This window comes from Nyctereutes procyonoides, unplaced genomic scaffold (assembly GCF_905146905.1).
Source record: "Nyctereutes procyonoides isolate TBG_1078 unplaced genomic scaffold, NYPRO_anot_genome, whole genome shotgun sequence".
Taxonomy (NCBI): domain Eukaryota; kingdom Metazoa; phylum Chordata; class Mammalia; order Carnivora; family Canidae; genus Nyctereutes; species Nyctereutes procyonoides.
The window spans coordinates 2408576-2429251 of NW_026575121.1; the positions used below are offsets into that span (position 1 = coordinate 2408576).

Consider the following 20676-nt stretch of genomic DNA (forward strand, 5'->3'; position numbering starts at 1 on the left):
ATCCAGCTTAAGCCCCAGCCTTTCATTACATGCCAACCTGCATGGATCACTCTGAATTCATAGATCACCTAAGGATCACTCTGAATTCATAGATCACCTAACAGCCTTTATCACTCATTCAGTACTAGATGATGTGTTATATTAAATGGTAACACAGATAACCCAAGGAGCAAATTGAGGGAATGGATTAAAAGTATATAAACCTTATTTTCCCCCAGAATCTCTCCAAACCCTTTTTCTAGGGGGTTTTTAAGGACACCTCACTACACAGGCATGATCGACTACATTATTGGCCACTGGTAACTGAACTCAAACTCCTGTCCCACTCTCTTTCCCCAGAGGTCTGAGTGAGTTTAAAAGCTCTAACCCTCTAATGACCTAGTTGGTTCCACTGGCAACCAGGACCTCATCTATGGGGTTTCCCAAAGTCACTTCACTAACAAACTCAGGTGTCGCTGAAGGGGGTGTGTTAAGAATAATAAAAGACACCTCTATCACTCTCAACACTCAGGAAATCCCAAGGGTTTTAGTTGCTTTTTTTTTTTTTGGCCAGGACTGGGATGAAGACCAATACATAATTCATGTTCTAAGTCACAATACCACAGTGCCTATGTAAAAGAGGTCATATGTTTAAAATGGGAAAATGGTCTGCATACTTACCTGGGTACAAGATAGAATCATAAGCATAAAGAGCTTTAGTGAGTAGCCTGGCGTAGCAGAGAAGGATAGTTAAACAGTTATAATCTGAGCTTCTCCTTCCGAAGTATGGAGCGGTGACTGGGAGACCACTGCTCAGCCAGGAACTACAGAGCCCAGCGTGGATGTGAACAGAAATGATGCATGGGACTTCCAGGCCAGCGTTTTCAGGAACAGGTAAGCCTTCTCTAGCCTCTGTCTCAGTCTGCCTCTGGATGCAGAGGACTCAAGGCTCTAGAAGACGACAGCAGCAAATATGACAGAAGGTGCCTATGCCCATGAATCAGCCACATGGAGAAAAACAGCCTGCTGTTCAGCAACACCTACGTTTGGACTAGTACATGAGTGATAAAGGTTTAATATGTTGAGCCACTGAAATTTTAGTGTTTGTTATGGCAGCTAGCGTCAGTCTATAATACATGAAGGGTTCTCTAAATAGTTAGTGACAGGGCTGAGACCAAAACCCACGTTTTTTTTTTTACTCTTCTCACAATGTATAAGACTGTATTCTGATACGTATTTATTTTTTTATTTTTATTTTTTATAAAGATTTTATTTTTATTTATTCATGATAGTCACACAGAGAGAGATAGAGAGGCAGAGACACAGGCAGAGGGAGAAGCAGGCTCCATGCAGGGAGCCCGACATGGGATCGATCCCGGGTCTCCAGGATCACGCCCTGGGCCAAAGGCAGGCGCCAAACCGCTGTGCCACCCAGGGATCCCCCTGATACGTATTTATGTTTCTAAATGATCTCAGTGGTGTTTAGACAATTTATCTTGGTTATTCTTAGCTAAATACTATTAATCCCCAACCAAGCCTTATCTACACTTACCATTAACAATCATTTTCAAACAAGCAGAACATGGTTTCCTGGAAAAATAAAGATCACAGTTTTTCAGCCTTGCCCCATGTTTTATGAGAGCAATTTTCCCAGCGTGTAAATCTTCACTAGAACAGTGGAGACCAACAATTTTCGTGTTTTTCACTACCACAAGACCAGTTCTCTTCACCTATATTAAAATACAAAATAATAATGTATTAGTTATAACATTGGTTAAAAAAGACACAAGAGGCCCAAAATGGGACTCATTTCCACATCACCAGCCTGAGACCTAATACCTAACTGCAGTTCTGGCCTCTCCCAGGAATATAGCCTCAATCAATCAGAACTGGAATTTCCTAGCAGCTAGCGAGGATATCCACCTGGTAAACTCCTGCAGTCCCCCAAAGGAAGGAGCCTTACCTGAAACAATCCACTTTTTGCTAGCAACTTCTTTTTCCTGTCCCTCCTACCTTACAAATCTCCTTTTTGCATTGCTTCAGAGCCCCTCTATATTTACTAGATGGGATGCTGCCCAATCTGTGAATCATTGAATAAAGCAATTAGATCTTTCAGTTTACTCAGCTGAATTGTGGGTTTAAGGTTTTATTTATTTACTCATGAGAGACATAGACAGAGAGACAGAGAGACAGAGACACAGGTAGAGGGAGAAGCAGGCTCCATGCAGGGAGCCTGATGTGGGATTTGATCCTGGGTCTCCAGAATCACACCCCAGCCTGAAGGTGGCGCTAAACCGCTGGGCCACCGGGGCTGCCCTGAATTGTGTTTTTTAACAGATTTGGTGGCAGCATTTGGATCCAAGGAAAAACTCCTGATGGCTCCAGGGACAACAAGAAACACAAGCATGGTACCTGCGAACCCTCTAAGCTCTCTGTCATTTTTGCCATATCTAAGGGCCATGGGTAAGTTGGTTCTGAGCTCTGCTCACTTTGCACTGAGCCCCTAATCTGATTGACTTTCCAGTCCAAAATTCCCCCATTTAATTGGAACCAACAGCCCTCGATTTAGCCCCCAGATTCCACATTGGGAAATCCTGGTAATTCAGTCGACTGCTCCCCATTGTGTGGAATCCCAGACTACAGTCCCCGTTTGTTGAGGTCTGCTGGTTCAGTCCTTTACCCAGGCCCAGATTCCATGTTGGTAGTGGTGTGCACAAGACCTTCTCTTGGCCTGTGCATCTCTTGATTACTGCTGGTGTGTTAAGGTGAACATGTCTGTCTTATTTTGTGGAAGTAAAGGCTATTGCTAATGGAATCTTGGGAGACCAAAAGCTGCAAATTGGTGGACACGGGTTGAGCACTTAAAAACTGTTAGAGTGTTTGCCACTTAACTCTAAGAGTCCTGTGTTAGGGTAAGTTAGTCATAGAAGGGGTTATATTGACACTAGGTCACCCACCAACCTCAAGAAAATTTCGATGCAACTAGGTACAAGGTAAAACATCATACAACCCCCAACTCCAACCCAGTAGCATGTCCCTCTTAGGTATTAGTTTGGCTCTGAGAAACTCACTCAGCTTTTTTTAAAAAAAAAAAAAAAAAAAAGAGGGGAGCCTGGGTGGCTTAGCTGGTTAAGCATTCAACTCTTGGTTTCAGCTCAGGGTCCTGAGATTGAGCCCTTCGTTGGGGTCCATGCTGAGTGTGGAGTCTGCTTGTCCTTCTCCCTCTGCTCCTCCCCCTGCTCTCTCTTTTTAGAATAAATAAATAAAATCTTAAAAAGAGAGCAAGAGAGAGAGAGAGAGAGAGATCCTTAAGTTCCAAAGCATAGCACTTTTTGGTACACTTAACTTATTTTAAGCCTAAAAATTATATCCTGGAAGCTATAAATATCTACAAAATGACAAAATCTTACGAAGTTTTTCTGTGCCCCAAGAACAGAAAACAACAACCTTGGTAACAACCATCAGGTTGGGGGCTCCAAAATATGACCAGACAGAAATGTGGGTTGCACCTCATTTACCACTAGCTACAGCTGGACAGAAAATATGGGTTAAACTCACTTTCTAGCTAGGGTCCTACCAAACTGCTATAAGTCCTCAGATAAATAACAGCCTAGAACGTAATAGACATTATATGAGGAATGGTCCAATTAGATAAGATCATTCAAAAAGTAAGGGTTCCCAAATCAAACAGAATGGTATATACCTGTTTTAACCAGTATGCAGAAGCCTCCAAAAAGCTTCAAAATTCCAAAATGCCTTCATTGAAAAATTTGTTGCAAATTGCTTGTGAAAAATTAAAGACACAAGAGGTACATAAAACAGGACTCTAAGACTGAGGTAACTCCTACCTTTACCCTCTATCCTCCTTTAATTGAGTGTTCATCCTAGTTATCCTCCGTCTGAATCTTCTTTCCACTCTGAGAAGACTATAAAACCATAAACAAAACTCCACCAAATTAGAGGCTTTACGGATACGCCCATATACCCTTGAAGGAGGACTAAGATGCCACTTGACTCCCTTAAATGACGAAGGGAAATAAAAAAAATGATGGAAACCTTGCCAAATGTTGGTAGATACAAAGCTGCACACTACTTTACACCTCACTAGGAGTCTGCAGATGGGATCCTAGGAAAAACAGGCAGAAGCTAGCTAAGGGTGAGAACTCTTACCAGAGTCAGCTCTCCTGGATCTCTATCTGCAGCAACCGGTAGAGAGAGACAGAGAGAGGGGAAAGGAAAACCTTTCCAATCCTCTTTGAGTCCAAGGACTTAGTTACTACTGCCAGGAATACTTCCTGTTTGTCTCAGCTGAAAATTGACACGCTATTTAAAAGGTTTTTGTTGTTGTTGTTGTTAAGTAGCTAGTCCTGTGGTCAGAAATTGGCCAGATTAAACGCTGATACTCAAAGCCTGATAGTTTTTCTTAGGCATTCTCTTCTAGTCTAAAATAGAAACTATGAACAGAGGACAAGAAAAAATCTTCTCAAGCTTTTGTCGAAGGATTTACTAAAGTGTTACAAAGACAAACAGCTCTAAATCCAGAACACAGAAATCTTTTGATTTCCATCTTAGTTGGAAATATTTTCCCTGATATGAAAAAGCAAATTGAAGATAATGTGGTTGGATGGGTGGACCAACCTATGATGTCATTTAAGTTACAATCCCAATTCCTTGAGAAATTAAAAGCAACTGTTCTTATGTTACTGGTCTTTGCAAAACCAGAAATGCAGCTATGGGAACATTTCAAAGTCCACCTATTCTTTTTACCAATCCTCAAACCTCCTGTATTTATCTTAAAAGGCTTATAAGTAGTTTTGGAGGAACTTACGTCTTTCCCTGTACCTTTGAGATGTACATGTTTTATCAGGTCTTCCCCAGGAATGCTAATCTAAACCATCCCCAATTCTTAAGACTGAAGGAAAAAAGTGTGTGTGTGTGGGGGGGGGGCACTTTTTATAAATACAAATTGATACAGAAGATCCCTTGCCCCAAATTTAGTTACAGCTTTCATAAAACTGCTTGTGTCAAGGACAAATGCCAATCTTAAAAGTCTTCTCCACAGATGTTATAGAAAAAGCTTTAGCCATCTGAACAGGTAAGTTTAACTTATTCCAACTGTTCTTTTATAAGTCAGTGAGCTTTGCATCTCATGGCTAAAATCTTAAAATGAAAGCTATAAGGCTTCTTGTTTGCATCCGTCATGTGTTTATGTGAATCTATGTATATGTGTTGTAGGTGTGGTATTTTCTACCTCTGGATAGTATTGCCAAAATTAATTTGTAAAAAAGCTCCATTTAATTGGCTTAAAGAAAATTAAGCACTTAAATGGATTATTCGCAAAATTCTCCACAATATTATAGAAACGATCCCAAATGTATTTCAGGTTCACATGATCTGGAAAAATATTCAGTATTTTTTTTTTAAATATTCAGTATTAAGGCTAATTTAAGCTTGTTGGTTTAATTAAAATAGACATGTCTTTAAAGTTATCAGCACTGAATATAATGCAGTCATACAAGTTTTTTCTATGTGGCTTTACTAGTCAAAAAAGTTCATGTTCTCTCTGTTACAAAATCTGTCAGAGAAATAACTTGGAATGATGAAATTTAATAAGCAATCTAAACAATTGCTCAAAATAAGTGAACTAAGTAGATGTGAGATAAAAGTTCTTAGGCAAACTTTTAAAATAATTCCCCCCAATTTTTTTGTAACCTGAAACCTTAAAAATTTGCCAAACCACAGAATGCTAATGCAAAAGAAAATTCACAGTTGTCTACTTCTTTATTTTTATTAGAAATTAAGGTTTTTAAAGGTTGCAAATTCTAATATATTTAATTAAAGCTACTAGAAATAATTTTTAAAATAACCTCCATATGCAAGGAAAGTAGGATATGTGTTTTCAGGAAAATAAAGCATGAGGAATACATTTTTTTGTTGAGGGAAAAGAAAGTAATTTTGTCCTAAAGTGAGGCTGGTTATTTCAGAATGGGAAAGAGGAAAAACATGGGACAAAATCTGAAGGGATACTAAAGAGGTTACAGAAGATTTGTGGAAAAGGAATATTGTGTGTGATGAAGCTGGCTAATATTAGAATAAATTAAATTAAGGGTTTTTTAAAAAAATGAATGTATTTTATTTTTAAAGATTTATTTATTTGGGATCCCTGGGTGGCGCAGCGGTTTGGCGCCTGCCTTTGGCCTAGGGCACGATCTTGGAGACCCGGGATCGAATCCCACATCGGGCTCCCGGTGCATGGGCTTCTGCTTCTCCCTCTGCCTGTGTCTCTGCCTCTCTCTCTCTCTCTGTGACTATCATAAATAAATAAAAATAAAAAATAAAAAAGATTTATTTATTTATTAATGAAAGACACACACAGAGAGGCAGAGACCCAGGCAGAGGGAGAAGCAGGCTCCATGCAGGGAGTCCAATGCGGGACACAATCCCAGGACCCTGGGGTCACACCCTGAGCCGAAGGCAGATGCTCAACCAGTGAGCTACCCAGGCGTAAATGAATGTATTTTAATACCAAAAGTAAGGTGGTACAAAATTAAAGTTTGGTTCTCTCTGTTAAAAGAATAAAGTTTTCTTGGACTATTGGTCCGTTCTTGATAAGAGACTGTAAAAGGTCTTTCTTTACCTTTTAAGTAATCTGTCCATAAAACAAAGATTTTGTGTTTTCTCAAAATGATCTTATGTGTTTCATGTTGTCTTCATCAGGTGTTTGATTACTTAAAAAAAAAAAAACAGATTCTTCACTATTAAAAGAGCTGGGTTTTTTTGTTTGTTTTTTGTTTTACAACGATTTAAGTTTCTGTATCTGTTTTTGAAATCTTTGTCACTTGGTTAAAATAGATAACTAGGTATTGTTTTACCCTGACCTATGGATCCTATTTGACCAAGTGTTTTAAAAACCTTCTGATATTTTTGCCAAACCCGGAGACCTCAAAATCAAATTCACTAGGAAGAGAAAGAGCCAATATTGAGGTTACTGCTTTCTCCTAAGATGTCAGTTCAAGAACATTTTTTTCCATCCCTCTTTCCCTCTCTAACCATCCTTCTTCCTAATTCTTACAGCATGAAAGTAGGATTCTTTTGTCCACATTTTGCCTTTCCCTGCCTTGAAAGATTATGAAATCTCAGGCCGTTACAAAGGGGTTAATGAACTTCCAAATGACTGTTGGACTTGCCTTGATGCTGGTGATTCTGCAGTTCTGCCCATCACAAACTTCACCCTGATTTCCAAAGCCTCAGTTTCTCCAGAACCCTATCTCTTGTTAACAACCCCAAACCCAGGGAAACGTGCACCCAAGCTCTGCACAGAGAAAGGGACATGAGGCAAGAGTAACCAGAATAAAATACTGCCTGTACAGTCCACAGACCCTTAAATTTTACTGGCTTCCAGGCTGTCACCTTTCTAGCTCTGAGCCACAGACTCAAATAGGAATTACCAGGAGGCATACGTGATTAAAAATTGGCTCCCTTTGGCAGATTCATACTTCTCTGCTTAGGAGGGAGTATGAATGAGCCAAGATCAGGAACCTCTCCTTAACTCTTTAAAGTATTACCAAATCTGCTGCTTAAAAAAACAGCTGCCCAATAATAATCTTTAGAGCTTCTGACAAAAGTTGTTCTTGGTGAAAATGGTCCTTATTTTTTGGCTGAAGGAGGTGTCTGTGCTGCGACCAACACCACTTGCTGCACAGGGATTCACGCTTGTGGGAAAGTTGAAACAAGGGGCAGCCCCAGTGGCGCAGTGGTTTAGCGCCGCCTGCAGCCCAGGGCATGATCCTGGAGACCCGGGATCGAGTCCCATGTTGGGCTCCCTGCATGGAGCCTGCTTCTTCCCCTGCCTGGGTCTCTGCCTCTCTCTCTCTGTCTGTGTGTCTCTATGAATAAATAAATAAATAAAATATTAAAAAAAAAATACCACCAGCATTAAAAAAAAAAAAAGAAAGAAAGTTGAAACAAGCTACGTGGCTCAAGAAAGTTTAACAAGGTCTTCCTTTAACTTATTTAATTTTGACTGGTTTGGGTGTTGGGGACCACAGTTCCAAATGCACTCCAGGTATTGGGGGTTATTACCCTGCTTATAATAATCATAGTAGTCTTCCCACAGCATGTGGGAAGCTCTCAAATACAGCTTTAAGTGTATGTTTGCAGCCACTAACCACCAAACGAGTCATCTTCCTAAGACTGGAACATCAGAAAAAGGAATGAAGAGAATGACGGACTTGAAAAATGTGCACCTGAAGTCATGCAGTCTGTGAATACCACAAAGATTCAGCAAAACAACCACCGGAAACAAAAACAAAACTCATGACCTGTGAAAACCACCACAGAGGATTAGCAAAAACCATAAGAACTTCAGAGCAACAGCCGGGGATGATGCTAATGCCTTGTTTTGATCACATCTCTCAGGTAGAGGGGTCTGAGCAACAGACGAGAGGCCCCAAATGGAATCACTCGGGCTAAGCCCACATCATCAGACTGAGACTTAATGCCTAACCCAATTGAGGTTTTTGCCTTTCCCTGGAATAAAACCTTAACCAGTGAGAACTGTAGTTTCCTAGTCAGCTAGTGAGGAAATCCTCCTAGTAAATTCTTCCAGTCCCCCAAAGGGAGGGGACCTTGCCTGAAACAACCCACTTTTGGCTAGCAACTTCCTTTTCCCGCTCCTTCTGCCTGTAGAAGTCTCTCCTTCCTGCAGAGCTTCAGAGCCCCTCTCTATGTAGTAGATGGGAGGTCGCCCAATTCATGAATCATTGAACAAAGCAATCGGATCTTTACATTTATGCAGTTGAACTTTGTTTTCTAACTTATCTAATGATTATATCACAGATTATACTTGATTTATTACTAAAATCAAAGTTTTATTTAGTTCTTTATCTGAACATGTTTTGAACAAAAGCACGTTTCTCATTAGGTACAAAAACTTTTCTGAAAGTTTTATTTTGGCTTTATACCAAAAATTTTCTAAATCTAGGCTTTCTTAACCAAACAAAGCATTTAATTACCCATTAATTTGTTCAACTGAAAAATAAATACACTTTAATCTAGGGAAGGGCAAGAACCAAGTTGATTTGACTTGTTTCTACAGCATCCAGTCTATAAACATTTAATATTAAGCTTCTATGTGGTAATAAGGAAAAATGTAGAAAACCTTGTGGTTTTATACATGGATAAGTGAAGCCCAAAGAGATTATGTGACTTTCTGAAAGACTCACAGATGGAAAAAGCTGAACTAAAGCAGAGGTCATCTTAAATTTTAAAATATTTTAAATATTGACTAAATAAAGATAATCTCAATTTTTTCCTAAAAACTCACTCTACCAATTTTTTGCATGATGGCAGTCTAGACTAATGTGGTTAGGTCCCACCTCCTACAAATATATAGGCTATATGCAATTTAAAAAAAAGTTTTAAACGCATAGTTAAGCTCAAAAGAAAGGAAGCCATATGCTCAGGTATTAAAAACAAAGAGAGAACTCAAAGCCAGAGCAGTAAGCCTGAGCCATCTCAGCAGTATCCCACCCACAGGCAGGGGATTGGGCTGACTCTGCTTCCAAGCCCTGGACACTGGGGATGGGCTGGGATTCTAAAGACGTGCTGCTTTAAACCTAGTGTCCTAACTTACATGGATACTAATAGAAAAAGTTGGTGTGACAATATTAATATCAGATAAAATGGATGAAGTTAAAAATCAGTTCAATGTAAGGCACAAAATAGTCTATGCCATCTTCACAGGAAAGGATTCTGAACTAAGGAATGTAAACCTGATCTTTGGGTTTGGGACTAGTTGTCACAGTATGTGGGGGAACTTGGGCTGAGATTAGGGTACCTGTTATTCCCTACTTCCTTTCAAAGGGATTTTATTCTACAGTCATCCCCAAGAGGGCACATCTTGAAGATCAGACCAGAGCTTTATTAACTAAAACAGTCAAGTTTCAGTTTCAGTTATAAGTGTTTGCAGCTATGGAGAATATTTTGTGAAATGCCTAGAAAGAAAGAACAGAGAAAATTTTATAGAATTCCCTTTCTGAGTTACTAACCATTTCCTAAACTATAAGGACATTTAAAAGGAATACAAAAATCTTTCCCTTACAAAATATACTTCCAAAAATAAATCTAAAACATGAAAGATCTATATTGGCTTTTAGAATAACATTTAAATTTACTGTGAATTTATGAACCCTTTCCCCTTCCCATTCCAAATTACTTAAGAGTGTTATGTTCCCCAAATCCAAAGTATATGCTACTATCTACTTCTGAATAGCTCCAGCGAGTTTTTCTTTTTAAGCTATAACTTCGGATAAGAACTGATAAGACCTTATCAAGAGATCTCAGCATGCTAGAGTTCATTTTATTAAAATGAACCAACTGTGGGATGTGTGGCTGGCTCATTTGATGGAACATGCAACTCTTGATCTTGGAGCCATGGGTTCAACCCCATGTAAGGTGTAGATGTTAACTTAAAAAAAAAAAAAACCTTTGAAAAATAAAATAAAATGAAATGAAACGAACCAATTGTGACAAATGGAAAAGGCTGCAATTGAATGATTTTAGCTTTAGATTTTCTCAGTAGTTAAGCAGACAGAAATAAAGCCAGAAACCTGGACCAGAAAGGACTTTTAAGAAAACTATTCCAAAAAAAACAAAACAAAACAAAACAAAACAAACAAAACAAACAAAACAAACCCAAAACTATTCCTAATAAGTGGCAAGCATACTCATCATTTTATTATTTAAACAATCTTTTATCCCTCCCCCATCCCTCAGCACAGGCACAGAGACAAAACAAACAAAAATGAACAATCTTTTAGGCTAGGCTTATTTGTCACTTTTTTGTCTAGAGTAGAGTCCTTTTTACCTTGGAATGTATCTTTTGTTTTTTCATTTCGTCTTTAGCTAAGGCCAAAATATCAAATCTGAAACCAAGATTTTTTTCCATCCCAAACTTAAACAAAGCAAATAAAAGACTACGTTGCATTCCATTTTGTACTTCCACTTACTGCAATTCCCAGAAGACAAAATCTTTTTTAGTGAATCATTGCTCTGAATCTGACTGCTTCACTTTGCTAACATCTTGGCAAGTTGTCTGTTATCTTGGTTAGAGTTTTATATTAAAACATAAGCAAAAGAGGACAATCTGTTTTGATAAGCAAACAAGTATATTAAACTATTCTTTTTGCCTTCGCCTTTCTTATAACTAAAAATATGTAAATACTCAGAGACAAATCATTTCTATATCCTTGTTGGGCATTTTAAGAGACTCATTCTCAGAACTTATCAGATCTCCATGAATGCACATCAGAATCATCAAGCTAATTTTTTTTCAAGATATACATGTTTTATCTCCACTAGATACCCAATAAATCAGAATTTCTCTGGAAAACTTGAAAGCTTAAAATAACAAGGGAATGCTATGCAATATTAAAAAGAACAGAGTTCATCTTATCAGGTCTGGGCTTTAATTTTACCCTTTCTACAAGCTAGTAAATTAGCCTGCTTCTGTTTCATGGATGCTGGTAGAATGGTTATGAAGCTCCTGGGTCAGAGACAGAGAAGTTGATCATTCGCAACACAGCAAGTAGTATGAGCATCATGTTTGGGATGTTTCCCTTGCCCACAAGTCCCACAGGGGTCATGCAGATGGGCCCAGATGGATTCCTGGACAGGAAGTGGGTTGTTACAGGAGAAGAACACCAGCCCGGGGATTGCTGTTTTATCACAGACAGTAAGCAAACCTCCTCTCTGTCCCAGAGGGGGAGACATTAGCTCAACCCTCAAGGTTGCTTGCTGCAAACACAAGTCTGAGAAATGGCCTCCGTAAAGAGCAGTTAGGGCCTTGCATTCTTAAAACCAGCAATATGTGTTGGAGTACGAGAGAACCACGTAAGGAAGGGTGTTTCTCGACACATGTATGTAAACTAATATGGAAATGTATCAAGAATTAAATTTGAAAATTAAAAAAAAAAGATGTAGGAGCATATTATAAAATAACCTGGGTTTGTTTGTTTTTATAAGAGAGACATGTATAGTCTTGTAAATGTATAGAAAACTTATAGAAAGATATGAAGGGTATATAAGAATCTGCCCTGGATATGGAAATGGGAAAGTTGAGTATAAGCACTTTTATTCTACTTTATACTACTGTTTTTGCTTTGTTATTACAAACACATGTCTTTTTAAAAAATAAAAAAATGCACCTGTTTTTTGTCAGTAGGTATTCTGGACATCTCTTCATTATCTCCTAAGGGTCCATGCTTTTCCTCTTCCTTTTCCTAATTAAAAGCAGATTAAGGAGGAAAAAAAAAGATTAGTTTAACATTTCCAAGTTGAAGGCAGGTTTTCTTGGTTTTGAATCATTCATTTTTTTTTTTCCTGATGAAAGTCTGCACTGACTTCATGCTTTGTTCAGGTTCAAGTTCAGACTACATAACCTAGTAAATAAGGCCTTTACGATCAGCCCCCTATACACTTTCCCAAAATACAGAAGGACTGAAAACTGTGGTCAGATAAAATTGTGGTCAATTGTGGTCAAAATAAAATTCTGTAGTTTAAGACTTCGGAGTTGGGGCAGTTTTAAGAAACAGACTAGAGTGAGGCTGTAGCTAAAAAGGGTTAAAGGTGACTAGAGGTAAATTAACTGGAACTGGGAAGTTTGGAACTACGCAGCAAAAGCATTAGATAATGGACTGTGGTAGGCAGAATAATGGGCCCCCAAAGGCCTGCCTGTTCCAATCCCTGGAGACTGGGGCTCTGTTACGTCACCATGGCAAGGCTGTAGGTGGAATTAGGGCTGCTAATCATCTGACCTTAAGATGGAGGATTATCTGGGTGGACCCAATATTATCACAAGGGTCCTATAGTAGAGAGAGAGAAGCAAAACAGTGCCACTGTGATGCAACATGAGACAGTCTCCACTGCTGGCTTTAAAGATGGAGGAAGAGGTTCCTGGTCCAAGACAACTGGGCAGCCTCTAGAAGCTGTAAAAGGCAAGGAAATGGGAGTCTCCCCTGAGCCTCCAGAAGGAAGACAGCCCTGCTGACACTTTTAGTCCAGTGAGACCCATTTCAGGGTGCTGACTTCCAGAACTGTAGGATAATAAGTATGTGTTTTAAGCCACCAACTCAAAAAAAAAAAAAAAAAAAAAAAGCCACCAACCCTAAGGTAATTTGTTGCAGAAACAATAGGACACTGATAAATGGATGTCCACAAGTCTTTTCTAAAAGTAAAACTTTGAAGTTTGAAGGACCAAACTCCTTCATTTATTAATTCAACAAATATTACTGAATTCTTGCGAAGTGCCAGCCACAGATCTAGTTGCTCAGGATCAGGATGTAGCCCTTATAGAGCTTATGACACAGGAAAGTGACTATGAAGTGGGATTCTGTGTGCCCCAGGGTAAAAGGGCTATGTAATAAACTGGACAAAGTCTGAATGTGGGAATGGTAAACCTGGTGAATGCTGACCGCTCAGTCTTATGAAACAAATGCTGGATGCTAGAAAAGGAATAACCTCTAAAAAGTTTACAGGAAAAGCCACATTCTGGGAATAATGTGTCTATTTCAGTAGAACAGGAAGTAGAGGCAACGATGAAGTTGGTAGTAGGATGGTGGGAGTGCAGATAGATGGTAGTGGTGGTGATGCCTACATGAGTGATAATAAAGTACCTATCAAGCACAAACTATCTCATTTAATCCTCACAAGTTTACAAAGTAGCCTCTATTGTTTCTATTTAACAAATGAAGTAACTGTGGCTGAGAGGGATTAAACAACTCCACAGCTAAAAAATGGAAAAGGCAGGATCTGAGCCCCAAGTCCACTGTGTTAACCATTATGCTACCCTGTTACTGTTCTGGAAAAGTACAGTGAGTACACAATGGGAAGAGCTGGGAGAGGGAGACAATACATGATGTGCAGATCAAACTGAGGCAACAAAACAGTTATTCGAATTCTTATACTAAAGTAACATTTAGGCAATTTAGATAAGTTTAACTCAACTAGAATGAAAAACTATGAACCAATAGGAAAGATTACTATTTTTTTTTTTTTAAGATTACTATTTTAAAACAGTAGCCATTTCAGTAGGGCTGATTTCTGTTCTAAAACTTTTAGTTAACTCTCCTTTTCCCAAGCAGTCTCATAAACAGTTTATTTCCCACTCGTTTATCTCATTTGGGGCTGGATTCTTAAAAATTATTGTATTTTATACTTCATGTAAACTTTGCTGGACAATGCTCAAAGAGCACTCATACAGTGTAAATATTTAACAACATAGAAAATCTCAGGTATCAGTCATATTTATAAGTGGCTGTAAGTTAAAATACACTGAGGCTGGTAAAAATGAATGACAATCTAAATGTCCAGTACTAAAAAAAATAAAAATAAAAAAAATAAATGTCCAGTACTAAGGGAATACACATGAAACATCAATGTGATGTACACTCAGGTCAACATTAAAATGGTAACAACAAACACACATAGTACATAGTACATGCCAAGCACTATCTAAGAGCTTTACAAATACTAACTCATCTACTTTTCATAAAAGCCCCCTGCAGTACGCACCAATAAGATTCTATTTCACGGATGAGGAAGTTGAGAGAGGGCAAGTAACTTACTCAAGATTACATAACTAAAGAGGTGGAGCCTGAGTTTCACGAACTACAAAACGACTGGCTACTCTTAAGCCATTAGACTACGTTGCTGCTCCAGTGTGTACAATAGTATTACAGCAAAAGTATTTTCCTACAGTTAAGTGAAAAAGGCTGGATCCAGAAGTAAATGATCTCAAATAACTGAAAAGAGAGAGAGAGACAGAGACAGAGGGAAAAGATCGAGAAACAGCACAAAAATGTCAATAGTCTCTAGAGAGTGGAAATTTTTTTTCTTCAACCCATTTTATAAATAATAAACATCTAAATTCAGTAACATAAAAATATTTTATGAAGACAAAAGGTTGGCAAAGTGTCAAAGGGAGTATTTCCAATATAATTACATGTCGAATTGTATCTTAAAGTTTCTGACTTCCTTTGTATAGCAAAAGCAGAATAAAGAATTTAAGTGAAACAAACTTATTATCTTAAAGAATATTTTTCTTCTTTTAACAAGAAAAAGATCTTATTCAGCCCTATGAACATAATGTGCAATTAATAGTAAATCATTAATGTGCATTTCTGTTGAAAAAGAATTTCAGCAGAGGATTTATTCTTGATAAACACACACACACAAATACGTATGTGTGCGTATGTATGTGAATTAAAATGAGATCAAATCTTCATATTAAAAAAAGTGTCTTCAAAATTAGTACTCAATCTGTAACAAGCCCAGCTTTTTAAATGTGCTTTTAAAAAGTCTTAAATCTTGGGGCCCCTGGGTGGCTCAGTCAGGTAAGCAACTGACTCTTGATTTTGGTTCAGGTCATGATCTCAGGGTCATGAGACTGAGCCCCATGTCCACCCTGGGTCAAACCACGTGACAGGTTCCGTGCTCAGTGTGGCGGAGTCTGCTTGAGATTCTCTTTATCCTTCTCCCTCTGCCCTTCCCCCACCTCACATGCATGGGCACTCTCTCTCAAACAAATAAAATCTTTAAAAAAATTAAAAGTCTTAAATCTCTAAGCATTTGCTCCTAATCTGTCTCTTTGAGACAATTTTATCTGCAAAAAAACACCAAAAACAAATGAAAAAAACCCCAACAGTTTAAAAATCTTCTACTTTCATAAAATAATAGTAAGCTACTGAGAGGCAGAAAGAATAAAAGACTCCAAAATCATGAAGGAAATGAAGAGCTTTCCCAAAGCCATTAATAATATATGGAGCCAGGATGGGGGTTGAGGAAGTGATTAATAGAGAGTAAAACTGCGCAACATTTTTAATAATGTTTACTATTTATGAAACATTTCACATAGTAGTTGGAAGAGAAAACTACTCCAGGAGATATTCTTTATCAGGAAAAGTGAACTCCCTATACACAGACTTTACACCCTCACAAAAATCAACTCAAAAATGGATCATAGATCTAAATGTAAAACACAAAAAAACTCCTCCCCCCAATAGGAGAAAATCTAGATAACAATGGATATGGCGATGGCATTTCAGATACACAAAGGAACAATCCATGAAGAAATCAGTGATAAATTGCACTTTATTAAAATTTAAAACCTGTCCTCAGTGAAAGACACTATCTGGGATGCCGGGGTGGCTCAGCGGTTGAGCATCTGCCTTCAGCTCAGGGCATGATCCTGGGATCTGGGATTGATTTCCACATAGGCTCCCTGTGAGGAGACTCTTCTCCCTCTGCCTGTGTGTTTCTCTCTCTCTCTCTGTGTCTCTCATGAATAAATAAATACATCTTAAAAAAAAAAAAAAAAAAAAACCCTGTCAAGAGAATGAGAAGACAAGCCACAGGCTGGGAGAAAATATTTGCAAAAGACACATCTGATATAAGACTGTTATCCAAAATATACAAAGAACTCTGAAAACTTAATAAGAAAATAACTGGACTAAAGTATGGGCCAAAGACCTTAACGGACACCTCACCAAAGAGGATATACAGATGACAACTAAGCATATGAAAAAATGCTCCACATCATGGGTCATTTTTTTTTATTTTTTATTTTATTTTATTTTATTTTATTTATGATAGTCACAGAGAAAGAGAGAGAGAGAGAGAGAGAGAGAGAGAGAGAGAGAGAGAGAGAGAGAGGCAGAGACACAGGCAGAGGGAGAAGCAGGCTCCATGCACCGGGAGCCCGATGTGGGATTCAATCCCGGGTCTCCAGGATCCAGCGCTGGGCCAAAGGCAGGCGCCAAACCGCTGCGCCACCCAGGGATCCCCACATCATGGGTCATTAAAACAACATATCACTACATGCCTATGAGAATGCCCCAAATACAGAACACGGACAACACCAAATACTGGCGAGGATGTGAAGCAACAGGAATTCTCATTCCTTGCTGGTGGGAATGCAAAACGGTACAGCCACTCTGGAAGGCAGTTTGGTAGTTTCTGAGAAATCTCTATCATACAATCTAGCAATCATGCTCCTTGGTATTTACCCAAAGGAGATGAAAACTTAAGTCCACACAAAAATCTGCATACAGTTATTTAGAGCAGCTTCATTCAGAATTGCAGTAACCTGGAAGCAACCAAGATATCCTTCAGCAGGTGAATGGAAAAATTACGTGTGATATATCCAGGCGATGAATCTTAGCCCTAAAAAAAAGTGAGTGATCAATCCGTGAAAGGACACGGAAGAACTTTAAATGTGTATTGCTAAGTGAGAGAAGCCAATCCCACAAGGCTACATATTACTGTATGATTCCAACTACATGATGTTCTGTGAAAAAGCAAAATTATGGAGACTCTTAAAAAAAAAAATCAGTAGTTGGTGGGGGGGTGGGGGGGGGTGAAGATAAATAGGTAAAACACAGAGCATTTTTAGGGCAATGAAAATCTCCTGTATGAAACCATAAGGATGGATACATGCCATTCTACATTTGTCTGAACCCACAGGATGTACACCACCAACCTTGAACGATAACGTAAACTACAGACTGGGTGATCATGATGTGCCAATGCTGGTTTACCAACTATAGCAAATGTGTCACTGTGGAGAGGATGTGGTTAATGGTGGAGGCTATTCATGCAGGGGGAAGCAGGGAGGGTACAGGAAATCTGTGTACTTTCCCGGAAATTTCGCTGTGACCCTCTAAGTGCTTTACAAAGATGAAGCCCTAATTATTAAAAAGCTAATTCCTTAATTCCCTGTGAAAATTCCTCAGTGTAGTCCCTAGTTATAAAATCTAAACTCCCTTGCAAGGCATATATTATTTTTTATTATCTGGTTCCTGTATGCCTTTCCCAGCTCATCTTCAGTCTTCCCTTCACCCAACTTCACCTTCCCCCACAAGGACCATACCGTTCTCTCCCTCCTCCAAGCTTTTCCACGTGGAGTCCCTTGGCTTCGTAAATATCTCCTCATTCTTCAGTCTCAGTGCAAACGCAGCCTCCCCGGTACAGCCTTCCCTTACTTCCCCTGGGAGCGCCTGGCCTTCAGTCCTCAGTCTTGGTAGCATCTCTGCTTATACTGGCTACTTGCCTCTGCCACCTAATTGCATCTTGTTCAAGTGCCTAATTTTTGTCTCCATCAGAAAGTAAGAACCAAGTCTTTCTTTTTGGATCTCCAATGCCAACCACACAACCTCATCCACTGTAACAAAGACACCAAAAAGAAAAGAAAAAAAGAGAATGGTTATGAAGGGCCTCACAAGAGTACTCCTGTACTTAAGGATTTACAAAGATAGTTACTTGAGGGAAAATGTGAAGCAACCTCAAGTTGGAAATGTCCATAAGCATATGCAGAATACAAGTACAACTCTGTAAGTGAAAAACAAACACAAATTCTATGTTTCAAAAAAAGGCTGAAGGAAAGTACCAAAACGTTAAAAGTGACGATGTGAGAATGGTGAGAAGCCCTGGGTAATTTTTTCCCCCTTTCCTTTTTCCCAAAAATGTATTTTTTTCATGAGAGACTGAGAGGCAGAGGCAGAGGCACAGGCAGAGGGAGAAGCAGGCTCCACACAGGGAGCCCGACGTGGGACTCGATCCCAGGACCCCAGGGTCACGCCGTGAGCCAAAGGCAGACACTCAACCACTGAGCCACCCAGACATCCCTCAAAAGTGTCTTAAATGCTTAACAACCTAATACTGTTTTCCATATATGGCCTTGGCCCCCTAAAACATTCTAAACTTCTCAATCTACCAAACCAAATGGTGAGAACCTAGCACCATGGCACTCCAAGCATGGAGGAAAATGATGAGAAGGTAGCGAGCATCTTGCTGCTTGAGGGCTGGGGAAAATAAAGATGTAGAATGTACATACTTCTAACCCACTGGCTTTTATGATTATTCTTTCTATTTACTCCTAACCTATTTTGATCACCTCCCTGAAATCCAAAACAAAACAAAACAAAAAAAAAAAACGCCAAGAGACTATTTACATGGAACAAGAAACCAGTTAGCATCCATAATTCCTTATTACAAAAGGAGACGCTAAAGTGGCATGCGTTAGACGTGGTAAAAGAAGATACAGTACCAAAAATAAGGTAAAATAAGACATGATCTCCGTCTTTGTGCAATTTACAGTTCAGTAAATTGGGGAGAAGGGGAAACCACTCACTGGAAACATCAAGAGTCTACAAACGGGTGATAAAAATCATACAATGGAATCGTCCAAACTAACATATGAACACGCTTTCATACCTGATAAACACTGGCACAGTCTCGCAGGATAACAATTCTATTTTTAGATTAGAAAGATGAGCTATCACGGTTATTAGTTGCAAGTATCACGCTAAGGCACAGAGATTTTTTTTTTCTTTTTTTTGCAGATCCTAAGGTTGGGGGGGTGGGGGGTGGATCAGATTTTAGACCACTGCTTTTCTTTTTCTTTCTTTCGTTTTTATTTTTTAAGATTGTATTTATTTATTCATGAGAGACACAGAGAGAGAGAGAGAGAGAGAGAGAGAAGCAGAGACACAGGCAGAGAAAGAAGCAGGCTCCATGCAGGGAGCCGGATGTGGGACTCGATCCCGGGTCTCCAGGATCACGCCCTGGGCCAAAGGCAGGTGCTAAAGGTGGGAGCCACCCGGGCTGCGCACCACTGCTTTTTCTAGGTGGGGCGGGGAGGGGGATGGACTAAGGAAACACAACGTACCTGAGGTTTCTGTCTTTGGGCTTTCGCTGTTGGGAAGAGCTCCATCCAGAGACTGAGTAGAGTGAAAAGGTTCACTTTAGAAAGCCTTGGTATCTGACCTACGAAAGAGAGAGGGCAGACACTTTATGAAAAAAATCTTAACTAATGATGACAACAAGGAAGTAACTAGCGATCCCCGGTGCCGTTTGGGAGCCGCAGCCCTAAGTCCGCCGCTTTGGTGGAGGCGGGGGGGGGGGGGGGGGGGGAGGAGGAGGACGGGGGAACCGCAGCGCAGGAGCCTGGCTGCGGCCTCACCTCCTCGGCGACCTCTGCGGACACTTTTCGAAGTTGGGCCCCTTCTCCAGCCCTCACGTGGCAAGGGAAGAAAAAAAAAATAAACAAAAAAGCGGGGGGGGGGGGGGGAGGAGCGGCACAGGTGATGCAAGCAAAGCCCCGGGCGGAGGCCACCGCGGCGCGGCCACAAGGGCAGCGCGGTGACCTTCGCGGGGAAGGCGTCGCGTGGCGGTTAATTCGGAAATCAAGTCCGAGGCACGGAGTCGTCCATCCCGGAGATGCCGGCTCCGGGGCCCGGCGGGGAGCGCGAAGCGGGCGGGCGTGGGGGACCGGGACTGGGCGCGGCTTCGGAAGCGGGCGCTCGGCGGGGCCCGGGGGCTCCCGGGGGCCGCGGCGGGAACCGGACGTCGCGGGGGCGGCGGCTCGGGGCGGCCCGGGGCGGCCCGGGGCACTCACCCGTCATGCTGCCGGTCTGCGTGCTGACTGAGCGCCCGGCCCCCGCGCTCTCCAGACTTTGCATCTGCCCGGCTTCCTTCATCCCCAGCCCAGCGGCCTCTGCTGCCCAGAATACCTCTCGCCGGCTGGCATGATCCCGGCCCCGGCGGCCCCACCTCCCGCCTCCTCCCAGCAACCCGACCGCAACCGGCAGGGCGGCGCAGCGCGCTGACGTGGGAGGAAGCGCGCCCGCCGCTTCCGGCCGC

The 20676-nt window shown here is 40.5% G+C and overlaps 1 protein-coding gene across 2 annotated transcripts in view; it reads right to left on the reverse strand.

Annotated features, from left to right (window-relative positions):
• The window catches only part of CDADC1 (cytidine and dCMP deaminase domain containing 1), a 46685-nt gene extending 26059 nt beyond the window's left edge, over nucleotides 1-20626 (reverse strand). For both annotated transcript variants that reach the window (XM_055335847.1, XM_055335848.1), the window contains exons 1-4: nucleotides 20432-20626; nucleotides 19703-19800; nucleotides 12186-12260; nucleotides 1532-1709 (exon numbers count right to left, since the gene is read on the reverse strand). In XM_055335847.1, coding sequence (XP_055191822.1) covers nucleotides 1532-1709; nucleotides 12186-12260; nucleotides 19703-19800; nucleotides 20432-20513 — 433 coding nt within the window. In that variant the 5' untranslated portion in view covers nucleotides 20514-20626. The remainder of the gene's footprint in view (nucleotides 1-1531; nucleotides 1710-12185; nucleotides 12261-19702; nucleotides 19801-20431) is intronic.
• Nucleotides 20627-20676: the final 50 nt, after the last annotated feature.